At 38.2% G+C, this 23,650-nt stretch overlaps 2 protein-coding genes across 7 annotated transcripts in view; both read right to left on the bottom strand.

Moving 5' to 3' along the window:
* Positions 1-17,775, bottom strand: part of LOC124169798 (BUB3-interacting and GLEBS motif-containing protein ZNF207) — a 40,133-nt gene extending 22,358 nt beyond the window's left edge. For 4 of the 5 annotated variants that reach the window (XM_046548549.1, XM_046548548.1, XM_046548553.1 and 1 more), the window contains exons 1-7: positions 17,559-17,774; positions 17,301-17,427; positions 17,075-17,201; positions 1,707-1,853; positions 1,439-1,613; positions 793-931; positions 321-433 (exon numbers count right to left, since the gene is read on the bottom strand). In XM_046548549.1, coding sequence (XP_046404505.1) covers positions 321-433; positions 793-931; positions 1,439-1,613; positions 1,707-1,853; positions 17,075-17,201; positions 17,301-17,427; positions 17,559-17,599 — 869 coding nt within the window. In that variant the 5' untranslated portion in view covers positions 17,600-17,774. Of the gene's footprint in view, positions 1-320; positions 434-792; positions 932-1,438; positions 1,614-1,706; positions 1,854-17,074; positions 17,202-17,300; positions 17,428-17,558 lie in introns of all 5 variants that reach the window. The other variant, XM_046548551.1, reaches the window with a different exon arrangement.
* Positions 17,776-19,393: 1,618 nt separating this feature from the next.
* Positions 19,394-23,650, bottom strand: part of LOC124168885 — a 46,854-nt gene continuing 42,597 nt past the window's right edge. For both annotated transcript variants that reach the window (XM_046547259.1, XM_046547258.1), the window contains 2 exons: positions 22,431-22,609; positions 19,394-20,360 (listed from right to left, as the gene is read on the bottom strand). In XM_046547259.1, the coding sequence (XP_046403215.1) occupies positions 22,444-22,609 (166 nt within the window). In that variant the 3' untranslated portion in view covers positions 19,394-20,360; positions 22,431-22,443. The remainder of the gene's footprint in view (positions 20,361-22,430; positions 22,610-23,650) is intronic.

Raw genomic sequence — 23,650 nt, 5'->3', positions numbered from 1 at the left:
CAAGAATGATGTCTCACAAGAACATTATCATATTTAAATCTTTTAATTGCATAATGTTTGGAAGTATCTGTCGTAGTATAGTACATACAGTATGTATCTGTGGGTAGTGATTACACATTAAATACATGCCATGGTCAAACGTGCAATAGATGTTATTTTTGCCTGTTTAGGATTTGAATGATGTTACTATAATGCAGAGAATATATAAAATACATAAAGGCTGCATGGTGGAAGCTCAAAACCTTGCATAGAGATCATTCCTACTTATACAGATACCTATTACAGATATTATTCACCTTTCTCCAGCAACAAAGCCTTACCTATATGCAGGGAAGGTAGGCTTCACAGGACCGATTTGGGAACCACCTGAAGACCCAGTCAAAGGTTTAAAATCTGCACCCACAGGAGTGGATTGGTTATTAGAAGCACCAGCCTAAAATAAATGAAAGAAATGAATACCTAAACTAAAAACAAGAAAATTACAAATAAATTCAGTACACCTATTTTGGATGACTCTGATAACTACAAATATCCGTATCAGCAACTGAGAAAGAAAGTTTAAAAAAATAAGATGCGGTGGTTGCTTTTCACTGTAAAGAGAAATGCTACTGGGTAGGATAAAATAGTAATGCATAAGAGTGACTTCAAAAAATAAAATTTATACGCCAAAAAACATTGAATGCAAAGACGTTAGACCTGGATCCGACCCAGTTAGATAAAATTGAATCATCACTTTCACAAGCCAAAGATAATGGGGTCAACAACTATAAGATGATGCAAGGCAAGACTTACAGCAGCAGCGACTGCGGCTGCAGCAGGGAATAGTGGCTTCGAAGGTGGTGGAGGCTGAGCATTTGCTAAGGGAGGTGTCGCCATAGGTGCCGTTCCTGGTGGAGGAGCCATAGGACCCATTGGTCCCATCATATGCATCCTGAAACAAAACAATTGATAAAATTAATCCATGGTTAGTACAAAAAGCATGGCAAGAAGTGAGGATTATCTTCCTGAGAGCGCAAAATGTATACTCACGGCAAAGATGAATACTTACTACTTTAACTTTTTAATAAATACTTTTTTTCAAGGGTGTCTTTCCACAATTACCAATAATAACATTGTACAGAGCCAGTACAAAGCAAATGGATTCTATTGTTTCTGTGAAAGTAATTACTTCAATAAATTACAAATTAATCAAATAATGGCTTGAATAGGCAGTAAATTTATGCCGCCCAGAATAATTCACAGACTCCCCAATGCCATAGTGACATTTTAAAAATAATTTCTTTCATCCTTTTCTGTCCGATTCGTGTATTTATCATAAAATCTAACCCAAAAAGTCACGGTGTCTTACACGCTGGTGTGCTCTACATGCTGGGTGATACCATACCTAGACCCACAATACAGGTACAAATTGAAAAGTGACCTTGTCCGTCATACTCACCCTGGGGGCATAAAGGGGGGAGGAGGTGGTGGGCCACCAGGATGGTGGGGATGGTGCTGAGGTGGTGCCCCACCACCCATGGGCGGATGTCCATGAGGACCACCCATCAGGTGGGGAGGCAAGTGCGGAGGGTGATGCATCATGGGAGCTCCAGGAGCCATGTGGGGAGGAATTCCTGAAAAATCATCAAAATCAATAGAGCTGGTAAGTAAAGTAAACAACAAAATTAAAATATAAACCCAATCAATGCCATAATCAAATACATTACCTGGTGAGGAAGATGAAGCTGCAGTTGGAGGAATATGCGGCTGAACAGACTGCAATGATGGAGGCATGGAAGTCGTTATTTCAAGGAGAGGCCGTGGCTTCTTAGGAGCCGACTCTTCTTCACCTGAGCTTGGACTGTGAGGACGACCTTTTGAGAAAGAAAATATAAATTAAATAAAACAACAAGGACAAAGTCAGTTTTAAGGCTAAGCATTTATGAAACACTTAACAAAAAATCAGAGTCACTGTTAAGGCACTTTTATAAGTAAAAAGTTAATGCGCACTGGACACTATCTATCATTCTCACGAAGAACTAATAGCTAAGTGCCGCATAAAGGGTACTAAAATAGAGTAGAATTTTTCCTAAGCTGCCTCCATGTTCCTAGAGCCTTCTGCAACTGAACCCCATAATAATTTTCACGTATATTTCACCAGGTTCCCGGCTAATAATTTATATGAATTCTGCAATTGACCTGTGGGTACTGTGACATCATGGAAGGAGCTCCCTAAGTAAATTAATTGCTATTTTTTTCATAATATGGCATTCACACTTGTGTGGACCTTAGGTGCTGCACAGGCAATGGCACAAGGTAGTCAACAGAGAGGAGACACGAGCAAGAAACATTTGAAGCACTACCAAACCCTTGAGGCCCATTTTCTACTCCCTCCTCTTCCGTATTGCTAATCCTGCACTGAACATGAGAAGATAAAATATACTTTTGCATACCATCAAATGAAGAATATATAAAAAGTCACTTCCCACGCAACCACAGCGTATATATTTAACCACATGTTTCAGCTACCATGGAGATGTATTTATAATATAATAATGATTGCCATTTTCAAATTTTACTTCAATATCCATTACTGCAACTGAGGTGAATCCAAAGTATTCACGTGAGTGATTTCTTCTTTAGACACCAGATGATTATATCCGTGGATAGTTTCAGGCATGCCAAGAACATGTGACAACGACGACGTTCCCAGCAGGAGGAACGAAACATTGAATTTAAATATTAAGCATGCAAACATACACCCGAAAATGGATTGTAATAGTGCATCTAATCGCTGCGGAAACCTTAAAACCAAAACATGTAAAGTTTCACATGCTACTCTTGACAATACCTGTGCCAGTGAATACAGGAATGTGATGTCAACAGGTTAGATAACTTCAGGTGTGGGGTTTAAGATTGGATTTAGACATGGTACAGAGCAACCTCGATATAACGACACCCCACGGTGCACTAATAAAAACTCGCTATAGCGAATTGTCGCATTACCGGAGGTGGAAGAAATAATAGCCAATATACCTGTTGCGAACAGATATACAGGAACAGGAGTGGTGCCGCAACAGATAAACATCTATCCGATAAACGTAAGCATAAATCCAGACGAAAGGCGATGTTTTTTTGCATCACTAAATTTCCTTACTCAAATAACGACTAACTATTCAAACAATTTATAAGCGCCGCACTGAATAAAAATCATGCAAAGCATTGTTTCGTCAATCATTATATTTATCGAACGACAGTTTACCACATAAATGTGAAACTGAGCACTCCATTAACTTCATTTCTAACAGATCGCTAGCAATTACAGAGGTTAAGGAGTCTTGATGAAAGTCTTCCGGCGGTGAAACCCTCGCTATGGCGAGAGCCAACACCGAAAGGGTCTCGTAAAAACGAATGTTTTAACACGTTTATTATAGGGTCAATTGACGGTGCATCGGCTATCTCTCGTAATAGCGGGGGTGTCGCTATAGCCCGTACTCGCTTTAACGAGGTTCCACTGTATTAGTATTATGGATACTGTAGGCACATATTTCTGAACTCATTACTCTAACAATTTTTGGAACTTACAACAAGACTCTTATACAAAAATCCTATACATATAGCAAAACTTAAAGAAACTGCCACATAACCAAGACTTATCCCCTTGCAACACCCTTCCACCTGTAATGCATGGAGAAAAACTTTACTCTACAACAAAGTCACATGTGGGCTCCACTCAGGAAAACAACCTCTCTACTGCTAATTTTTTCACGTGGAAATTATTTTACTGTGTCAGAGTTTGTATCCTTAGTTTCAAAATTTACGGACTTTTCCAGGGTATACTTTTACCATTTGACAGCAGACATTTAGTCAGGGATTTACTGTCTGTAAAAAAAAGCAAGATACTCGAGTTTGAGGAGCTCTAGCGTCTAAATGAAGCAATAGATTTCAATGCAATAAAAAGCATACGAAAGAGAATTTAGTTCTACGTTATATCATGTACTTTAAAAATTCTTCGGCTCAATAGAATTTCCTGTACTTAATTTTTTCTCGAAAAAGTACCCGTTTTTTGCGCGTAAAATCAAGGTGCCCAACTTTGAGCGCTTGGCATTCCCGTAGTTTTCGTTCCTATAACTTGCAATTTTAATATAAAGAAGCCACATCTATTACTAGTAGTTTGCCGAAAACAAATTGTTTATACTACAAAAATTAACGGAGTTGTTGTAAACAACGCAAACCTCTGCTAACTTCGAAACCAGTGAGTCAATTGAAAATTGATTGGTACTGTTGTCTTTCGTAGAATGTTAGTAATGAAAGCACATATGAAATGTTTATTAAATATCAATAATAACGTCAATATCACTTATTATTTATCTAGATGTTTCTATGCGCGTACCGGCAACTCCGTCGTGGGAGGGGGAGGCGAAAAGGGGCGCGTGGTTGCCACCGACTCAGCAGAGGGCGCGCTTCCTTTAAATGACCAACTCGCACGATGAAAGTATCGTTGTTGCACCCTTCAGGTAAACTTAAGGTCAGGTTGGGCTGAGCTTCCATCAAAATGCTTTTCTACAACTTAAATTCTAAGCCATAATAGCGTAAATTTTATCGGATGGTAAAAACTTTTTGTACCTAAATCCCATGTCTAACAGAATGGATCTTAACTTTGGGAGAGAGAAACGTGGGCAATCGGGAACATTCTCTAGCAGGTAATCCATCATTCTGCGTAACGTAGGAAATATATTCCTCAAATAGAAACCGTGCACTGTCCTCCTTATTACTCCAATCGTGAAGTCGTCGATGAAGATCTTCGGCCTTCCCAAAAGACGAACCCTCTTCTGTGCCGTAGGAAGGTCACCACTTGTGTTCTCCTTTTCACAATCCTTCTGTGTAGCCGCGACTCTTCTCACTGATATCAAGCTGATGCCAAGACAATCAGACACAGTTTGATACACAGGATATCTTTTGTCTATGATGATAAAATAAAATAAAATGGTTAATTTCCACACACTTTTTTATTAACGAACTACCGACCCGGTTTCGACACGTAGTGTCATTATCAAGGTACCCATTTTGGCTTCCCAAGGTCTATATATACCGTCCGGCGGGGGAAAGGTGGGGTGGAAAGGCTAGCAAGGGAGGGGGGGGGGGACAGTTTGACTAAAGGAGCGCAATAAGGAAGGTTCTTATTCTTCCTTATTGCGCTCCTTTAGTCAAACTGTCCCCCCCCCCCTCCCTTGCTAGCCTTTCCACCCCACCTTTCCCCCGCCGGACGGTATATATAGACCTTGGGAAGCCAAAATGGGTACCTTGATAATGACACTACGTGTCGAAACCGGGTCGGTAGTTCGTTAATAAAAAAGTGTGTGGAAATTAACCATTTTATTTTATTTTATCATCATGAACATTAAACATTTCCACCATATATCGCCGGACACTGTGAATTATCTTTTGTCCATACTTTTTTCTGCTTCGCAGCGAAAAAAGCAAATTGCACTCAATACCATTTGGACTTCGTCTCCGAAAAACCCGTTCTTGGACGATTGATTCACCGAGGGAATCTGCACTAACAATAGTCGAATCATCCCTAAAGGTAAAGTTTTAAAGCAACCAGCGAATGATTCATTAACTGCTAGGGTACTGTGAGTCACGATGCGCTATGTGGCAACTGCACACGACTTCGAGAGACTTTCTCTTTTCTGTTGCTTTGTTTAGGCCATTCCCGTCAGGCAGGGAGAAGGCGACAACAAGAGCTAAAAACAAAAATAAATATAAAAAGATATTGAATATACTGCTGACCATTAACGTGTATGATCTACGTATATATATTACTAACATTCTACGGAAGACAACAGTACCAATCAATTTTCAATTGACTCACTGGTTTCGAAGTTAGCAGAGGTTTGCGTTGTTTACAACAACTCCGTTAATTTTTGTAGTATAAACAATTTGTTTTCGGCAAACTACTAGTAATAGATGTGGCTTCTTTATATTAAAATTGCAAGTTATAGGAACGAAAACTACGGGAATGCCAAGCACTCAAAGTTGGGCACCTTGATTTTACGCGCAAAAAACGGGTACTTTTTTGAGAAAAAATTAAGTACAGGAAATTCTATTGAGCCGAAGAATTTTTAAAGTACATGATATAACGTAGAACTAAATTCTCTTTCGTATGCTTTTTATTGCATTGAAATCGATTGCTTCATTTGGACGCTAGAGCTCCTCAAATTTGAGTATCTTGCTTTTTTTTACAGACAGTAGTATGTGTTATTGTACACTCATAATAATTTGAACCAATTTAATATAAAGTGCTGTACACAATCACTTTACCAGAAGCTCCAATGACCTACATGTACCATATGTACGCACTGAAACTGCATCATATGGCCCTAACTTAATGGGTCTTAAACTCTACAATGCATTGCCCAATGAATTGAAATGCATTAACAGTTCTTCTATATTTAAGACCAGAATCAAGGAAATTTTACAACAGTGGAACCTCGGTAAAACGACACCCCATGGTGCTCCAATAAACACTCGCTATAGCGAATTGTCGCTTTACCGGAGGTGGATCAAATAATAGCCAATGAACCTATTGTCAACACTTATATACGAACAGGGTTGGTGTGGCGACTGAGATATTTCCTGTACAATAAGCGTATGCATAAATCCTGATGGAAGGCGATGTTTATTGCATCATATTATTTCCTTACCGTAATAACAAACTTAATTACAAGTAAACTTTATCCTATTGTCAACACTTATATATGAACAAGATTTGTTTGAGGACGAAGATAATTTTATCTGAGAAACTGAAGCATGAATTCAGACAGAATGCGATATTTTTTGCATCACTAAATATTCTTACCTTAAAAGCAAACTAGCCGTTCAAATTATAAGCCCCGTACTGAATGAAAATCATTGCTTTGTCAATCATTTTTCCGATGCACAACTGACCAAGCCACACTTTTCTTCGCACTGACAGCACTTACGTGATCAATCCATTAATACGGTATTTGTTTACTGAAAATTCCAAGAATTATTGATAATGCTGTATCGCGGTTGTATCCTTCATCCAATGTTTCCATTGGTTTTTGTTTGGTTATGGTAATTGTTACCTGTTCGTTTCGTTGAAGGTAGGCGATAAATCGTATCGCATTTGTTTCCGCAGACGAAAATAGTAGAAGGTGGCGGAATGACCTTGCCTCGGGAAACTTTCTCTTTTATCAAGTGCATTTATCTGCATTATTGATGTAAAAAATTTGCTAATCGTGCAAAATAATGTTATTATAACAGCTGTTGTTTCACAATAATAAAGTAATAATTGGAATGTTCTGCCCGCGATAATAATAATAATAATAATAATAATTTTTATTGTTCTGTTGGTCCAAGGAATAGAACATAGAACATGGTCAAGAGAATATTACAGGTAAAAAGAGATACCAAACACACAAAAAACGACACAGATCAATTATACATTATCACACATATATTCGTCTAGATTGTAATAGGCTTTGGATAAAAGCAGCCTTCTCAATTCGCGCTTGAAGGTTGCAATGTTGGACTGAGTTTTTACATGCGGTGGTAATTTATTAAAAATAAGGGAAGCTGAGTGATGAGTTCCCTTTCTAGATAAGGCACAGGGTTGCCTTCTCAGGTGAACATCATTTCTGCGCCGAGTGAAATAATCATGAATGGTAGAGCTCGGACAGAATAAATCAGGATACATTTTGACAAATAGTGCACAATAAAAAATAAACAGACATGGTAGTGTCATTATCTTGAATTTAAGAAACAGTGGCTTTCCTGGAGATCTGATGGAAACAGCAGCCATTGCCTTCAAAGATCTCTTTTGCATGGAGAAGGCCCTTGTGGCAGCACTGGTGTTGCCCCAAAATATCACACCATAAGACAGGTAGGAGTGGATTTTAGCAAAGTAAACTAGCTTTAAGATCTCCACAGAGGTGGTGGGGGCAAGTTTACGAATCATGAAGATACCAGATGAAATTTTTTTGTTCAGATTATCAACGTGGAATTGCCAGTCAAGATTTTCATTTAGAGTTAAACCCAAGAATTTAGTACAGTTAGACTGCTTGATTGAATTATTACTGATAGTTCGGAGTAAAGGGCTTGAAGTCGGGGGAGAAATTTTGTTATGGAAGTGGAGAAAAGATGTTTTGAGGTCATTTAATTGTAAGCTGTTATTATGGCACCATTGACCTATAGTTGAAACAGTTATTTGAGCAGCATTCGTTACTCCTAACAGCGTATCGCTAAGGTTCAGTGTAGAAGTGTCATCAGCATATAGGGTCACCTTACACATAGGTAGGTGATATTTGAGATCATTGATGAAGATGACAAATAAAAGAGGGCCCAGGATTGATCCTTGAGGGACCCCACAGTTCGATTTGAGAGGGTTGGATCGAAGTGTGTTAGCACCAGCAGCAAAAGTTGAATTTAATTGAACCATTTGCATTCTATTGGATAAGTAAGATTGTATCCAGGCTAGAGCATTGCCATTTATTCCAATGTGATTGAGTTTAGAAAACAGGATATTATGATTTAGGGTATCAAAAGCTTTCGATAGGTCGAAGAAAATCCCAAGTATTTCTTTCTGATTGGAAAGACCCCAAGTGATATCATTAATGAGTTGGAAAGCTGCAGATATTGTAGATCTTCCCTTGATGAAGCCATGTTGGGAAGAATTCAGCAAGTTAAAATGGGATAAATAATTCATTATGCGCTTGTAGAAGAGTTTCTCAAAAATTTTTGAGAAAGCTGAGAGTAGTGCAATAGGTCGATAGTTATTGGCTTCAGTGGTTGATCCCTTTTTATGGATTGGAATGATGACAGCAGTTTTCAGGTAGGTAGGAAAATGACCATTGCAGATAGACAAATTAAAAATGTCGGACAGAGGAGCAGAAATAATCCTAGCAACTAATTTAATGATAGGTATAGGGACTCCATCATATCCTACTGACCAGGAATTAGAAAGAGAGTGGATGATGTTGGCAACCTCATTAGGGGTAGATGGGGAGAGAAAAATTGACGAGGGTGTTTTATCCCAACTAAGAGAAGGTAGATCTGTGTTATTAGCAGTTTGACAGAATTGGCTATTAAAACAATTTGCAATTGCAATAGGGTTCAAAACAGGTAGGTCATTAAATTTGATAAAAGTTGGTCTCTGTTCAAAGTTATTTTTAGTTTGTTGGTTGATAATCCTCCATGCAGCTTTGGAGGGGTTATTTGAAGAAGCAATGACATGGCTATGACGATTTTTCTTAAATTCCCTAATACTGCATTTGTATTTATGTAGAAGAGCTTTGTATTGATTGAGGAGGGATGGATCAGAAAACTTTGACAGTCTATGCAGTTCTTTAACCCTGGCATTCATATTTAAGAGCTCAGGAGGGAATTTAATATTTTTGCTTTTATAGTTAAACTTCCTGGTTCTTAAAGGAAATGAATGATTAAAAAGCAACAGAAAATCATTCAGGAAGGAGTTAAACCTAGCATCAACATCGAGTGGATTGCCATGGCCTTGTTCACTCCATGTTGAATTAGCCACATTATAAATAAATTCCTCACAGCTTTCCCTGTGGTAAAATCGTTTAGTTACATACATAGGATCAATGAGTATAGCATCAGTAATCTTCAACACAACCCCTAGCATACAGTGATCCGAAAGATAGCAAGATGTAGTATCACAGGAAAAAGATTGCTCTGGAATGTTAGAAACTACTAGGTCAATCAGAGTAGAAGAGTGTGAGGTTACTCTGGTGGGATTATTGTTCATTACAGCTAACCCAAATGAATGGAAAAGACAATCCAGTTCTAAGTACTGAGTCGAGTTAGATAATATATCAGTATTAAGATCACCAAAGATGATTAGGTTGTCAACATTAGCACTAAACACAGATTGTATCGTGTCACTGAATTCCTTTAAAAAGGAATGAAAACAGGAGGTGGGAGACCTGTAAACAACAATAATCCCGAAACGGGATTTGTTGGATTTGCATATCACTGCGGCGCACTCATTCACTTTTTCGATGTTATTGCTTAGCTTGATTTTCGAGCATTTCATGGAGCGATTACAATAAATTGCAACACCGCCGCCAATTGTATCCTTTCGACAAAATGATGCAGCAAGATACATATCACTAATGACATAGCACTCGATTTCATTTGGTAATAACCAGTGTTCAGTCAAAAGAAGAATATCACATTTTGTGTCTTGCACTATGACTTCCAGATCAACAATCTTGTTCCTTAACGATGTTATTGCTATAATGTATTGAGTGCATGCACTGCAGTATGAACGATTTCAATCAAAATTAGCTATGGTACAAAAGATATTAACTTGAAAGTTCTTCGCGAAATATATTACGCAAATATGCAGATGTCAATTCAGTAATATATAAGTAAGCTGCAAGACACAGCAGGTAATATAAGACGTATGGGAAATAATATGTAACAATATATTGTATGCTTTTCATTTCATATATGAAATGAAAAGCATATTTATTTGATGAACCCTATGGACAACAAATCTAATAAGTATCAATTTGTTAATTTAAAATTCTCAATTCTCTCATGACTGTGAAACATTAAAAAGGATGTAGAAGTTTTGAAATAAAATTAAAGCGCACCATTAACTTTTTACAGACGCCCTTGCCAACAGCACATTACCTGCATCTAGAATAGGTAACGAAGTATAATTTGCAAAATTCCTCATAAATTATAAAATTAACTTAAGAAAATGTACAAATTAATAAACAAAATATATTATTCAAATAAACTTGTGTGAGACAATAAATATGCCGTTATTTCAATCCCCCACGGCTTGGGAACTCACTTAGACTCGATCACAAAATAAAATAGTAATTAAACATTTGATTTCAACGAAAATTATTCAAATAAACTTGTGTGAGACAATAAATATGCCGTTATTTCAATCCCCCACGGCTTGGGAACTCACTTAGACTCAATCACAAAATAAAATAGTAATTAAACATTTGATTTCAACGAAAATTAATTTAAAAAAGAGTCAAGCGTTGCTTGCTTCAATTTTCTTTCCGTTGCACGCATTACATACTTCTCAACAGCAGTAAACGATCCAAGATCGTCTGCTGAGGCACTGCTTGCCCTGTACACGTCATTGATTACGTCAAGGGCCTTTAACACATCATATTTTGGTGGAAGAGCAACAGCACTGTCCTCCAGATCCTCTGAATCAGAGCTCGATTCAACATGTACATCGTCATTGCGCACGGTATTTAATATGGCATCGTCAGTCATTTCCTCACGAGTGGGGGCAGAGTCATCAGCTTCTACAAAACTACTATAATTACACGAACCGAAATGAGTTTCTATCGATTCCCAACCTTCAGGGTCCTCCAAATTATTATCAAGCTCGATTTTATCGTCTTGATGAGCTGAAAAACCAGCATGTTTAAAGCACGAGGCTATTGCATCAGCTGATATTTTGTCCCAGCTACAAACAACAGCACGCATCGCATCCAAAATATTCCACTTCATCCTTTTGAAGTTTTTTAGTTCCAGTTGCCTGACTACAAAATTCACAAGCAAAGTTCTATAATGATGCTTCAACAATTTTATTATTCCTTGGTCGAGTGGCTGCAGTACGCTAGTTGCATTAGGTGGCAAAAAAACAAGTTCTGTATTCCTAAGGTCGATTTTTGGGTGGGCCGGGCAGTTATCCACAAATAAGACGACCTTCCTATTTTTACCTCCTATTCTTGCGTCGAACGCCCTTAGCCACTGAGCAAAAAGTCCGGAAGTCATCCATGCTTTGGAATTATTCTCATATGTGCATGGAAGATTCTTGATCCCTCTAAAACAACGAGGCCGACCCCACTTCCCAATAACCATTGGTTTAATTTTATCTGATCCGTCCATATTAGTACACAGAAGAACTGTTAATCGCTCCTTGCTCCTCTTGCCACCTTTGCAAGAATCACCCCTTACTGCAAGGGTTTTGTCAGGGAGTAGATTATAAAACAGTGCAGTTTCATCGGCGTTATATACATCTCGCGGGGAATACTTCTTGAGATATTCCACTAGTATTGGAGTCCAGTCTTCCATGGCTTCGGGATTCACAGCGCATGCTTCGCCACTAATTTTATGAAGAGATATACCCTTTCGCGCTTTAAATCGGCTCAGCCAACCTTCCGAGCACTTGAAGTTTTCTATTCTTAATCTGTCGCTAAAATACTCCGCCTTAGCCTTAAGCATAGGCCCATTCACGGGAGTTCCTGAAGATCGAATATGGCAAAACCATTCAAACAAAGCGTCTTCCAACACTTTATGGTCACCATTCCTCAAGCGCTTCTGGTGCAATGGTTTGCCCTCCCGCAATACGGCAGACCTAATCTTATCTTTGTTTTTTAAAATGGTGAACAGCGAAGAGGAAGATAAATTATTTCTCCTGGCCACTTCACTTTTGGACAGCGCGCCACTCTCGCACTGATCTATTATTTTGATTTTATCACTTAGATTAAGTGTTTTCCGCGTTTGAGCCATGGTGTCTGCCTTTCAAACCCTCTCCTTACGCGACTCACTGACGTGCGGGTGTGCTGTCGACTGCCTCCTACCCGCCAAAATCATGGTCCTTATAAGAGATTCCGCTTTCACCCCTCAAACGCCGACCCTCAAACACAACTCTGGGCACAGTGCACTCACTAGGGGAAATATGGAACTAACTGCGCTGTCGGCGGCGGTATATGCTTTCGCACTGTGCCCAAAGTTGTGTTTGAGGGGAGGGGTTTGAGGGGTAAAAGCGGAACCTCACGCAAAAATCCCGAGCCGGAGATAGCAACCAGTATGTAAGGGGCATGGCCAAAATATTTTCACCAAAATTAACTACTTCTTTATCGAACGACAGTTTACCAGATAAATTTGAGACGGAGCACTCCATTAACTTCATTTCTAACAGATCGCTAGCAATTACAGAGATTAAGGAGAAGTTTTTCCGGTGGCGAAACCCTCGCTATGGCGAGAGCCAACACCAAAGGGGCCTCGTAAAAGCGGATTTCTTTTACATGCTAATCACAGGGTCAGTTGACGGTGCATCCGCGAACTCTCGTAATAGCGGAGGTGTCGCAATAGCCCGTACTCGCTTTACCGAGGTTCCACTGTACATAAAATGTACTACATAGTTGATGATCTCATTAATGACCGATTATAAAATTGTTTTAGTGTTTTTTCTTCTCATTCTTGCAATTTTGTTAGTTAAAATGTAACATGTCTGACCTGTCCTATATCATGTACTTGATCGCTGGACTAATAAACTTATTATTATAATTATTATACTACTACTACTACTACTACTGAGGAGACCACTGGCCCAGGGACATCTCTCTCCTAATTTTGATGCATTAACATTTCATAATGTGCGCCAATAGTGAACTATGAATTAAAAGTTTCAGCATCATGATAACGAAATATATAGCTAACTTAATGAAATGTATGCTTTTCCCATGCTCGCTAACAGCAAAATATTAGTATGGGCAACCCACATACATCCCAATAACCCCTAGAAGCTAGTTTCTGGCTACACAGCAAGTACTCCATCGTATCAGAAAATAAGGTGGAGGTCATTAAGGCTGATATAGGACAGCGGGCTTTATTATATTCATTCCACCACCAAAAACCGCATGAAGGCTTTTATATTGGCTGACCTCAATAAATACCTAAACAACAGCTTAAAGATAATAAATTAAATAAAAAAAAACCAAAATGTTTAAATATATCAAGGGGGGTTATGGGTTAGAGATTGGTGAATTGTTCAGGCAGCATTTGAGTGAGGATTTTAAAATACCGTATAAGCGTGTGTAAGAGGCGTACCCCTATTTTGAGCATCGCAGCTATGAAGAAAAAAAATTTGCAGCATTTTTTTAACACTATCGCGCGGTGTTGCAGTCGTACGCCTGGAATTTCGACGGTTATCGAACTTTCCTACTTCAATATTATTTGAAAGAAGAAATTTTGATAACTGCGGCGGTAATAGCGCCATAAGAGGGAGTAGAAAGAGTTCCGATCCTCTCTTCGCATACGCCGTTCCTCTACGATGCTTGTCCTATTCACGAACAATTTTGTTTAAATGCTCTCCTAGTAGTATTGCAATAGAATTGCAGCCGTGGAAAATTTTAAGGCAAAACACGACAGGCGCGTAGCATGAACCTTCCCAAGAGCTTGGACAACAATCGGGGCAATCTCAGCGCCGTAGGATAATAACCACGTCGTAGATTAAACGGAACCACACTCGGCCCTCCATCAGCCAATGCCTCTGCCGTTTTTTTTTTCCTTTCCGAGACCCCACAGGAAAATAGGAAAACATCAAGTTACAGGGGAACAATGGAAACGTGTTTCACCCCTACCCCGTCTCACGAACTGACCTTGATCGATCTCCCAGTTTATGGAGGCCAAATGCTAGGTGAGTCATCTACTGAGCCCGAAGATATCTCGATAGTTTTCAATAATTGTATGACACGTACGAGGTTCATAAAAAGAAAAGAGATCTAACGCGACGCAAATCTGACAGAATTTAAGTTTTTTGAGCTCTAATTGTTTGACACAAAGTTTTATAGTTACAACAAGGCTACTAATATTCAAAATAGTCCAAACAGGACAATTTCGGAAGAAACAAGCGTAGCATAAGCGCATTCAAACAACACGAGACCGACTGGAAACTTTGGGCAACGCAAACTGCGTATATCACATTGCTGCGCCTTCGCCCCTTCGCTTTGAAGGCAACGACGTCACATGCAAGATCGGACGTGTTCTTCCCGTGCTCCTTCGCTCATAGCCTCGTAGCTTAAAATACGGAGGGGAGGGAGCGCGCTCCTTGCGCGATCTTCCATGTTTCCCTCTGGGGTACTGACATGACGGCGCGATGCTTACAAGAAAAGCAAACAGGAGCATTTTAAAAATACGTCACTAAGGGAGAAACTCCCCTGCCTGCCGCTTGTTTTTGACCTAGGATTACAGATGACTGACTCACACTGAAAACCAAGACCACTCAGTCCCCCTTAGACTTGCGACCTGGGGAGCGGAGGGGGGAAGATCAGAAGTTTGTGTAAGAGGCGCACCCTCATTTTCGGGTGTAATTTCTGGGAAAAAAGGTGCGCCTCTTACACGCGCTTATACGGTAGTTGTGGACGAAAAGAGGTCCAGGGAGGGATATTTTGAAACCAGTGAGTTTAACAAGGCAGGGCATTCGGCAGAAAAGACAGCATTCATAGATGGAAAGATGAAATAGCAGAATGTGTAGCAGAGAGTTATTACATAAGGGGAGAAGAGGAACATGAAAACGGTAAAGAGGGAGAATTTCCATGGTTTGGAGAGAACTGCAGAAGATTCTTTGCAGGAACATCAAATCAGATAACACATGGTAGTGAAAAATGCGATGGTGGTTGGCGTAACATGGTGAAACTCCTTCATGATGCACAAAGGTTAAGAAAAGACTTCGCTGTTTCACAAAATAAAATATATCTGGCCAGATGATGATATGCTGTATCGAAACCGGTCGCAAATATATTTTATTTTGTGAAACAGCGAAGTCTTTTCTTAACCTTTGTGCATCACATGGTAGTGAGTTATGTTGGAAATTCCGAGGTAGGTACTGACAGAGTCACGGGCATAGTAACGGAGTGTGCAGATTCAATGTCAGGTTAGAGCGATAAAGAAGTGGACAGGGTGGTTGAGCAAGTTTAGGGTAGTGAGGAAGGTGGTAGACCATACTGGTGAGCCATATTCCAGTATGAGGAGAATACAATAGAAATACACTGTTTTTAGAACGGTAGGGTCCTGGAGGTAAGTAAATCCATAGAGCATACCAAATATGGCCATTGCTCTCTTCACAATTACTGGTTTGATAGGCACAGGGTCATGACTAGACTTGGGAAGATAAGTAAACAAGGGGCATAATTGGTATTAATTGCAAAACCTGGCATGAGACTAGCAAGTATTGGACATGCATTTACATTCTGGCTTTCTCAAAATATGCGAATCGGTGATAAAACTTTTTAATTGCAGCACGGTTTGTGCAACAACGGCTTTGCCTAAAACACCCAAATGCAGATATTTAGACTTTTGTGGTTTTTGACCCAGACAAAAGGTGATATTTTTGTCCTTTGTACAAAATTTCAACAATTTTTGAGTAGTTTTAAAAATAAATCAAATTCATGGCTTTTTGCTTTCCTAGCTATATAGAGAGTTGACATAAAAAATCTGCTTTCACAATTCTGGGAATCAATGCTGAGACTTCCACCTAATCTGATAAACTGTTTTAAACACTACTTTTTTCTTCCTTTCAACAATTACCTATGGCATGAATCGAGTTTAAAGTACCCTAATAAGATAAAAATAATTCTTTTCGCATGCCGGTCATAATTTACTCCAAAAAGAGAAAGAAAGGAAATGAAAGCTCGAGTATCTCAGAGTAACTGATGCATTAACCACTAAAGCTATAAAAGTTTATTTTGATTGAAGCTGTGAAGAGCACATCGAAATTCATGAAGCGTGTGGTTCCATGCAAAATTCCTCCAACTAGCATTCATGATCATATCAATTATGTTCAATCATAATCCTCATGGAAAAACAACACTTTACAATCTCATAACTTTCACAATTGCCTGTTCATAAATTAATATGGTTAAATACCGCAACATGTTTGGTCTTGCTCGGTTTTCTCTCTCTTACATCGAGTAGTTGAAATAGTTGGGGTCATAAGCTTACCAACCAACTTCCATTTTTAGAGTGAATATTCCAGATTATCAACAAGTAGGGTATGAGAAAGCTAAAAAAAGTTTTAAAACCTTGACAGCCAATTAACCAAGTACCCTATTGATGGCTCGCAGGTTATTTTGTAGATTTGTATTGCCAAAATATCACCAAAGGATGACAGTGAGAAAATTCATAACCAAATACGATTCGAGCCCAAAATTAGGGCACCTCTAAAACACATCATGATTAGGGAAATTAGCCAAACGCTGTCAATAAATTGCAAAAAGATAATGGGTTGCTGCCCAAGCAGTGATAAGGGTTGTTCCTTGGAAGACAGACTATATGAAATAATTACCGTGCTTCTGTCTTTCGTGCTCCTTGAGGTCCTCTTCAGGAATGCCTTCCATACCGTATATTTCTATTTCTATATTGGACCGATTTGGAAGAGAATTTGGTACTTTATCAATCGCCTCTTTGTGGACCTACGGGGAAGAAAATGATGCAATAGTAAACAACGAAAAATAGATTGAATTATAACGATAAAAGAAATTTCGTATGATAATACCACAAAATAGACACACCTGCATACAATGAATTGATAACCCTGGTCCGGTATACAACTTCTTATGGCAAATGTGGCATTTGAAATGCTTAGCCTTTTGGTGCTGGATGAGAATCTTCTCGTCGTCAAATTCCCTATTGCAATACCTTACAAAGCTCAGGAAAATAACTTCGATTTTATTTACATTCCTTACAAGAACATGTATCAATTTCAAAACGAAAAAAGTAATAACACTAATACTATAGCATTCACTTGAACCAAAAGAGAAAAAGGATACCAGCACCATGGCTTTGACTGCTTCTTCTTCTTTCGACCCATTTTATTCAAATTATTAAAACTATAACAAATAAAACCTGATTAATCACAATACTATCCCCCACATTATCAATTCTCAACTAGAATATGATATCAAAAGCCGGATATACAGCAACAAAATGGCGTCAAACGCGTTACGCTGGTTCCGAAACTACCGAATTGAAATTGGCGTATGTGTAGTTTACGACGCCGATTGTAGGTTCAACTATTTTTCATTTCCATCGGTCTCACAGATGGCGCTGTCAATGCTTACTGATGCCGCGAAGTTGAATGAGAGATACATGAACATACACACACATGTATATTCATGGAGAGATATTGGGTCGAATTCTCATCGAGAGAAACTGCCATTATATATTAAGGCTCACTTGAGGGCGAGCTGATTTAACATACTGAAAATTCCAAGAATATAAACTTCAGGTAATACTCCAGCATACAGGCTACCCTTTGCATCTTCGGGCTATCACCCCAGAGTCGCAGGACCGGATTTTCCTATAGGCTAACTACGCTTTAGCCTAGGGCCTCATTAAGAGTGACCTATTTCAAATTGTCATTAATATTAAAATATTCTAAAAATTGTGAACACCATCGATTATTTTTATAAAATAAAGAAATAAAACTTTGTAAGGTTCCTTACTTCCAATATGGAGAGGTTTCACAAAGTAAATGCCTGAAGTTATTAGTTATATTTTTATAAAGGTTAGCACCAGTGGCGGATCCAAAGATGGACTGGGGGACTTCCCTATTGGATATCAATTTGACACTAGATAAAAATATTAATTTTGTTCGGACCCCTGCTACTGCCAGGAGGCCCAAGTTCTCCACCTAGCCTCCTCCCCTTGTCCCCATCCGGCACTGGTTAGTATCATCTCTCATGCAATTTACAAACTGACATTTGGGAGGTGCAAGGTGCTGATAAGTGGAATAGTCTATAGCTCCCTTTCATCTAAATCCGGCCCTGACCAGAGAGAAGGACTTTCACCCTCTATCCACCTCATCAAGTCAGTGCACTTATTGTCTAATTTTCTGACTGTATTTACTCTCTAGTTGGTAACACAGGGTTGCCTAGCAAGGGGTGAGAGGACAAAATCATGATAATGTCAAGATGTTATGTATATCCTCCATAACAAACAAAATGATAATAAATGGGTAGTGGTAGGTAGTCACTAACATTTACGGGTGGAACTGACTTTCACTGGAAACTGGTCACAGCAGTGAATATATCATACTAAGAGGAACATTTAGAGAGGTTGTTTAAACCAGCAGACAGGAGATTATGTTAATTATTTTAGTAAGAACTTGGAGAACAAGATCAAGAGTTTTAAGAGGCTTAACATAAAAATGGATAGGAATATGATTACCTAATTATTTTTAAGGAGAAAGACCGTATTTCAAAGGTAAAATAATTACAACTTCAATGCTGAGTCTCTAATTTAACACTTCCATTATGTTTTCCACAAAAAAAGTGTTAAGATTTCCATGAAATGTATATTTCGTATATTCGCGGACAATGCCATTTTTTATCAACAGAAAAAAGTATCTATGTACTTTTTTGTAGTCAAGGGTTTGTTTGTTTTACTTTGTTGTGACTCTTTAAAAATGGTTGAAGAATAAAACTTGAAGTAGATAGTTGATCCTGTTTTTTCTCCGGACTAACTGTCGAAGTTTTTATAGTGGCACGAAGATTTCGTCCACTGGTTACCGAAACAAATATTTTTTGTCAAAAAGAACTCTACTACAAACTACACATTCCCAAAATAAATAGAACAATATCCGTTATTGAATAAATTGCCAATCTCAGTTTTAAATTAACCTACAGGTCTTTATTTAAATCATAAATAATCTCATCAAATCAAACAGAAGTCAGTTTTTACATCACTTAAGTCCAGCTTCAAAGGATTACAGATGATGAAATGTTGTGCCATGTGATTTTGTTTTCTTCACTTGCCGATTCACACATGACGCAGACATCAGGGCAATGAAACGTTTGAAATCAAAGATGTTGGGGTTGGCTCATAGATAAAACATTTCTCAAGCAGCCAGTTAGGCTCACACCTTCTCAGAATATTAAGAAAACTATAATCCAATGAGAAAAAAAGCATTATCAAATAAAATGTTAGCATTTAGCATAATCAACAAATTTGAGAGCCACTTTAAAAAATCATATTAGATTGATTAGATAAGTTCACAATGGGCAAAAAGGTTGTTTCTTCACTTATTTGTTACTCCAATAGCTGAAAACAATATTATTTGATGAGCAACTTTACTTGTGACATACAGTGGATGAAGCTTCATAATTTCACTGTATTCTAGGATACTTAGGTTACACTAATTACGGTGTGAGACAATGAAAATGAGAATAAAAGAGAAAGTGAGCCATACAACCACTAATCACTCTTCAGAAAACAGAAACAACTCATCATCAGGCTTAATAACTTGGCACCACTAATAAATTCAGAATAATTATGGTACACAATGATGATCTATATGGTGAAATTCTTTATTCATATAGTTAACAGCTACAACTTAGCTGCATCACTGACTGATCAATGAAATATGTAAGTAGTTCCACATGGAGTATATTCTTCATGGATTTACCACTGTCACTTTTGAAACAAAAACCACTATTATCAGTTTATGGGAAATAGTCTTTCAGCAGCTATAATACCCATCCAACGTGACACGAGCTCCAAGCAGAGAACAAAAGCAATTCTTGCTTGAAGTCTCACCCACTTTTGATAAGCATACAAATTCTTCCACCAGACTGAAAAGAAAAAAATAAACCACTGATACAATCATACAAAAGAAACAAATATCACCATTGAAAATTACCATATCAGATACCAGCCCTGATTTCTTCTATCAGCAAATATTAATAAGGGAAGTAAATTTTGTAGGCAGGGGAGCAGAGTTAATGCCATCAGGAATCCACTAAATTAACATTAAGTTGTAATTTTTCATAATAATGATAAATATATGGAAGTAGCCTCTTCTTCTCTAAACCAAGAGAGAGAGGTAGTCATTTATCACAAAGAAGCATATTTGGTTCCAAAACACAAGGGTGGATCAATAAGTAATACACAAAAATTTTCCAACACCAATAGGAAAAAGAAATCTAAGCGCAAAATTAACGAAAAAAAATGTTCTGTTACGATATGGTGGTAACTTTATTCAAAGACTGCCCCCTCGTGAAAAAAAAAAATGAGAAAAATTCCGATGACGCAAGTGCAAATAAAAGACTTTCTATAAAGGAAAAATTATTAACACGTTGACCGCCATGCCGGTCATAATGACCAGAGTCGAGTGGCTCCCGTAACGCCACGCCGGTCGTACTGACCGGCCTCCGAGCGACTGTTTCAAAGTGGATTTCTGACGCCACGAGTGACCAGAATCTCTTGCTAACGTATGGGCCATGACCGTCGAGGCATCAGAATATAAATATTTATTTTAAAGTAAAGTAGAAAATCACATTTAATGTTTTATGATACGGGAATAGTTAACGGATTGAAAAACACTAATGGCGTCAGAGGACATATCTACTAAAAACGTCATGGCGGTCAACGTGTTAACTAATAATGAAAACAAGTGACACGCAGGAGCTGGTTTCAGATTTAGATTTGAGAAAATTTATGATTCTCACCTCAAGTGAGGGTCAAATTTATTACTGAATGGGATAGCTATCTCCTACAAGTACAGTGCTACCCCGAGGTAGGAGTGCCCTGACATACGACATATTTGAGATAGGAGGAATGGCTGACTGCGGTGCTGCACATGGAGAAAGAGGCAAAGACCAGTGAAGAGAAAAGCAGCGACTAAAATTAAGCATACAGTAGCATAAAAGTTGTAAGTTGCATGTAAGTGACCAAAATACAAATACACTTCATAAAACCAGTTTTTTGCTTTATATTCTCTTCTATTTTGTTGCTATACAATATTTGTCATTTATAAATAAATTTTTCTTATTCAAAAAGACGTAAAAACACTATAGGGGTAGCATTTATGGGGCCAGAACTTATTCATGACATTTCAATCAATAGGGTTCTTTCCTATTATTTTTTTATTGCCTAAACTGAAAGATTATTACTCCTGTACTACGTATTTCACGCTTTTAGATTTTTTAATGGTGATATCTATTTTTCACTATTACATAAATGAAAAGTGAAAATTTTCAAGCGCATGAAAACGCGACGGCTAAGTATGAATGCTGGAAAAACCCAGTGTGACATGATTCTGGTTCCTGCTGTCACCGTGTGAGGTGACCTTGGGGTGAGGCTTTGAGCGCTGATACGATGCCGGCTGCTAGCAGGTAGCGCTTGGTTTAAATAAGGCTTATTAATACCCTATCAAATGAATAAAACTTTCCGACCTTAGGCAGTTTTAATAGGTGATTATTAAGACATGTTTCCCAGAGCTCTGTGCCTCATGCATGCATTGGTAATCTCAGACGATGTAAAACTCCTATCTACTCGTATAGAAACTAGGTCCCTGTGACGTCACCTGGAGTGGCATCGCATGGGCGCCAATCTGGACTTTTTCAAATGCGGTTAAAATTGACCATTCCCATTCGTCTAAACTGTAATTTTTAAAACCAAATAACTTGTATATTATGAATACACTAATGGTGGGTAATGAATTGCAATCAATGCCTTTCGTTTTCTTTGATGAAGGAAACTACCCCATTACAACATGGAAAATTGCTTTGAGATACGAGCTAAGTTACAGAGCGAATTAAACTTGAGGTATCACAGTGCATGAAATTTACCATCCAAGAAAACAATATATATTTCTCATCATGAAAAGATACAATGATCAAATTCTTAAAATCAGAACTTACCCCAAACAAAGCCTCACGCCTTGTTGAAAAGTGCTTTATGAATTGTTGCAATATCTGGCATTACCGGTGTTTTACCTCCTGATGGAAGTTTCAGGGTTGACGAAGATGAGGACATGGACGGCCTTGAGCTGGCAGCATGAAGAGGGTTAGATGATCCCCCTGATGACTTTACATTATTGCTGAAATAAAAGAAAATTCATCCATGGAGACACTCATCACTACTCACAACACACTCCAAGCAATGCACACAGGAAAAGAAGCAAATACAGGCAGAAAATGATCTGCCTAAGAGCTTAGGATTTAAAGATACAGTAAACTCTCGATTATATGAAGTCAGTGGGACCGGAAAATTGGCACTTCGTAAAATCGAGTTTCGTAGTTTCAAACCTTTTTCATAAGTCACAAAAAATGTTCCCTTTTGTTTCCTCCGCCCTTTTTTGTACTTAGTGGCCCCATTTAAATGTTTTCGGTGGTTATTCACGGTAGAATTCTTAGAAAAGGCTTTTTGTAATCGATGTATGCAGTGAAAGATCGTTAAATAATGATACCACCATAAAATTCCCATTTCTGGTATATACTTCAATATCAACAATCGCTTAGAGAAATTCCCGACCAGTTTAGAAAGCATAACCAAATAATGAATTGCAAAGTTTATTATTAGAATAAATTAATGTTATAAATTTGTGGTTAGGAGCGAATAGCAACTATTAAGTACGCGTAAGATAGATATTTGTTTCCAACACCCACAGAATTTTAGCGGCAACCGGCCTATCCATACTCTAAGGGCCTAACCGCCATTTATGTCACCCTCTATCGCTCAATGACAAGAAAAAAAAGTTCGTTCAATTGTATTAGGCTCAACTTTGTGGAAGTTAATACTCAAAAATGAAAAGGGGAATTCGTTGATTTCAACAGATTTATTTCGTCTGTAGACATGTTTCGAACCATAGAGGTCATTATCAAGTTCATAATAACCTCTCTGGTTCGAAACATGTCTACAGACGACATAAATCAGTTGAAATCAACGAAGCCTCCTTTTCATTTTTGAGTATTAACTTCCACAAAGTTGATAATGACCTCTATGGCTCGAAACATGTCGTATGGACGAAATAAATCAGTGGAAATCAAAGTCTACTTTTCATTTTCAAAAACAAAAAAGAGAAAAACGAGGGCCTTAACCTGTTTTTAAAATAACCTTCATAAGTTAATATTTCGTGTTA

The sequence above is a fragment of the Ischnura elegans genome, chromosome 12, assembly GCF_921293095.1.
Source record: "Ischnura elegans chromosome 12, ioIscEleg1.1, whole genome shotgun sequence".
In the NCBI taxonomy this organism is placed as follows: domain Eukaryota; kingdom Metazoa; phylum Arthropoda; class Insecta; order Odonata; family Coenagrionidae; genus Ischnura; species Ischnura elegans.
The sequence above is the reverse complement of the archived record's forward strand: the minus strand, read 5'-3'. Positions and strand labels throughout refer to the sequence as shown.